The following is a 3,321-nucleotide window of genomic DNA, read 5'->3' as shown; positions in this document are numbered from 1 at the left end:
GTAACTTATGGCCCATGTTTGAGCATCAAAGCTCGTACTTGTCGTATGTCCACGTGTGCCAGCGTGTTCCAGCGTACTTTGGCGTGCTCATAACTTATACAAAACATGTACATAACTTATCCAACGTATGCCAGCATTTTTGCCAGATTTTGGGTACGTCAGGCATATGCTGGTCTAAATCATCATGGTGTGACAGAGGCTTGATACTGTGATGTTAGAAACTGCAGCCTCTATTGTGTTTTTTCTCATCTGATCCATTTTGTTACCAGGTAAAATCAAGGATGTGGTTCCTCAAAACATGGTGGACAACAGTGCCAGGATTATCCTGGTAAATGCTTTATACTTCAAAGGTTACTGGCATAAGCAATTTCTCAGAGACGACACTTCTACCAGAGAGTTTAGACTGAACAAGGTAAACCTGAGCACAAACATGAAGCATTGTTTTAGACATTTGGATTTTGTCAATTAGATTAAAATTAATCATTTACTGACCTTATCTTTTCTGTTTTATTTTACTGATTCACCTTCGTGTCTCCTTGCATTTTTTGCCTCTTAACTTTTATCTCATTACCAGAACTACAAAAAAAGTTGGACCAAACTAATATTAGCAACTGCTAAGAATTAAAATTATTTTACATTTTTTTAACGGATTTCTGCATCTTATTTAGTTTTTGTTTAATCAAACCAAAAGAGAAGAATGACTCGATTTTAACCAATTAAACAGAATGTCTGCCTTCACTATAAAGGACTTTTAAAATATCTCTTTTGGAAATAAAAATCCATCGATAAAGTGAATATAGAGGTCAATGTGTTGAAAATAATATGACTCTGCAGGACCCATGGTAAATACCTATTTATCCTTTTAGTTTTATACGAAAACTACACTATAAACTACCTCAACAGGCGTGTATCCCTTTAGTCATGTACAAAGAAACAGTTTAATTACTTACTTTATGGTGTTTTTTGAAGAGTATGGCGGTCTGACCTCAAATAGATTTTTTTGTTTCTGTCATGGTTTTAACTAAGATCTGACCCAAAAAGGCGGTAAACCAAAGCAGAAGACCAGGGAAAAAGTTTAACAGGTTTATTTAGGGGATTGTGAAGAATCCAGTGTTGCTCTGAACACTGCTCAACCGGAACTGAAAGGTAAGGGGAAGACACTGTTGTTAGTTCAGGCTCGGTGGGAAATTTGATTCTCGAAATTGAAGAGGAGAAATAGATTGCTGACTCACATTTCCAGAGAAGTTGTTGACTCTTTGATTCCAGTCTGTGTGCGGTAGTTCCAGTGTTTGTCTGATTCGGTGGAGGGCGGACAGGGTTTATCCAGAATGCGGTTGTTTGTAGGTGAACAGAGAAGCTGACTGCCACTCAGATTTCCTGCAATACTTGAACGGGTCGTAGTGGAGATTAATCCCTTGATCAGTGTGAAGCTCAAACGATCTCTGGAGGAAAAGTTGATTCAAACCTCCAATTTAAATCCTCAACTCAGCTTGAAGCTCAGATGATCCTTCCAGGGAGAGAAGGTCTGAAAAATCCAGTTTGCAGGATGACTTCCTGCCGAGAGGCAAAGACAGAAAAAAAAACAAGATTAAAACTCAGGTTGACAAGAACTCAGTTTGACTCAGCAAAACTCAGCTTGGCTAGAGTACCCCAAACTGGCAAACAGTGTGGCGTCGAGGTAGTGACAGTCAGCAGCTTAAGAGGCCCCAGGCGCCTCCTGGTGGAGGAAGGGAGACAAACAAAGAAAAAACACATACACAGACAGACTTCCTGACAGTTACATGACTAAAGGGATGAACGGTGATAAACTAAAGGGATAAATTGGGATAAACTAAGGGATAGACGGGACTAGCATACGCATATGCAAACCTGATGTGTTGCGCATGCATATTAACTATGAGTATGCTGGTCTGACGGGTATGTTGATCTGATAGAACAACAGTGATTTCAGCCAGTTCAGTTACTCAGCCAAAAAACTGAACAGAGACCAGGTAAACTTGCCTTGTCTTACCTTGATCATTAAAATTTAAAAAGGGCTAAAATCGATCCGATTTTTTTCTTTTTCAGAGAACAACAAAACCCGTGGAAATGATGACACAGGAATCCAAATTCCATTTTAACTTCATTTCTGAAGTCAGCTGTAAGGTGAGGAACCATGTAATCAGTCTGCCCCAGTGTTGTATTCTTTAATGATTTCATCTATCTTTTAAAATAGACTCAATAAAATTACAGCAAAAATACCCTATTTGTTTCTGTGTCCTTTGTTTTATTTAATGTCTAAAACTTGCTATACAGATCCTGGAGATGCCTTACAGAGGGGAGGAGATGAGCATGATCATACTTTTACCTAAAGATATAACAGACAATACAACAGGTCTGGAGCAGGTAGGACTCTTATTCTCACAGATTGGTAAAACTCAATATCTAGGCTGAAACATCTGATGATCGACATTTCATCCATCAAGCTGGAGGAACATCTGACTTATGAGAAACTCAACAAGTGGACTCATCCAAGCAAGATGAGACGCCGCAAGATCAGTGTATCGCTGCCTCGATTCAAGGTGGAGGAGAATTATGATTTGGACAAAGTCCTGAGCCGCATGGGCATGGTGGATGCTTTTGATGAGACAAAATGTGACTTCTCTGGTGAGACGTGCGGCAGGAAAGATGATACAGATGTAGTTTGGTTGACTGTTAGAATAACGAATCGTGCAGAGGTGCTGAAGCAATGACCTCTGCCATATTTTTGATTTATGTAACATGTTGTCTGTTGTTTAAGGACAAGCTATGATTTAAATTATTTAAAGTCGTAGGGAATCGGCTGTTCCAACCAATTCTCCTGAGTGGTGCCCGAATTTACAGGAGTGAGTAAAGAGAATGTGATTGGTCGTTTATCAAGGGGTCGGAGTTGTTGTGGCTGAAGGTTTGCAAGCAAGTTTAATTGTGACGGGTTTATCTGGAGCATTTTGGCGACCAGTTAGCAACTTAGTGCTAGTAGGTTCCCAATGGGAAATTCCATTGGGACCAAGCGGCACTAAATTGGTGACTTAGAAACGACACTGTCAAGGAAAGCTATGGTCAGCGGAAACATGCAAGAGGAGGAGAGTTTAGTGTCAGAGGTCGTGGATGAGTCTCCTTCATCATATATTTTTATTTAGAGGAGGAAAGCGGGGGCGAAACGGTTGTGGAAGAGGACGCCAGGGCGGCAGAAGCTTGGTTTGGTGTAGAAGGCTTACAGCCGTACATGTTTGAGCCCTTGCCTCGCAACACTGCAGTTCTGTTAGCTCTATGCCTGCCTAAGACACATACGTCAATCACGGT

The 3,321-nt window shown here is 40.5% G+C and overlaps 1 protein-coding gene across 1 annotated transcript in view; it reads left to right on the top strand.

Annotated features, from left to right (window-relative positions):
* LOC107084906 (leukocyte elastase inhibitor-like) overlaps positions 1 to 3,321 on the top strand; it is a gene marked incomplete at its 5' end in the record, with an annotated part of 7,921 nt that overhangs the window by 2,718 nt on the left and 1,882 nt on the right. Inside the window, 4 exons of the mRNA XM_015374965.1 lie at positions 270 to 412; positions 2,068 to 2,145; positions 2,296 to 2,385; positions 2,466 to 2,646. Of these exons, the coding sequence (XP_015230451.1) occupies positions 270 to 412; positions 2,068 to 2,145; positions 2,296 to 2,385; positions 2,466 to 2,646 (492 nt within the window). The remainder of the gene's footprint in view (positions 1 to 269; positions 413 to 2,067; positions 2,146 to 2,295; positions 2,386 to 2,465; positions 2,647 to 3,321) is intronic.

Source organism: Cyprinodon variegatus, unplaced genomic scaffold, assembly GCF_000732505.1.
Source record: "Cyprinodon variegatus isolate N-32 unplaced genomic scaffold, C_variegatus-1.0 Scaffold111, whole genome shotgun sequence".
NCBI lineage: Eukaryota > Metazoa > Chordata > Actinopteri > Cyprinodontiformes > Cyprinodontidae > Cyprinodon > Cyprinodon variegatus.
This window is presented reverse-complemented; position numbering and strand designations above follow the sequence as displayed.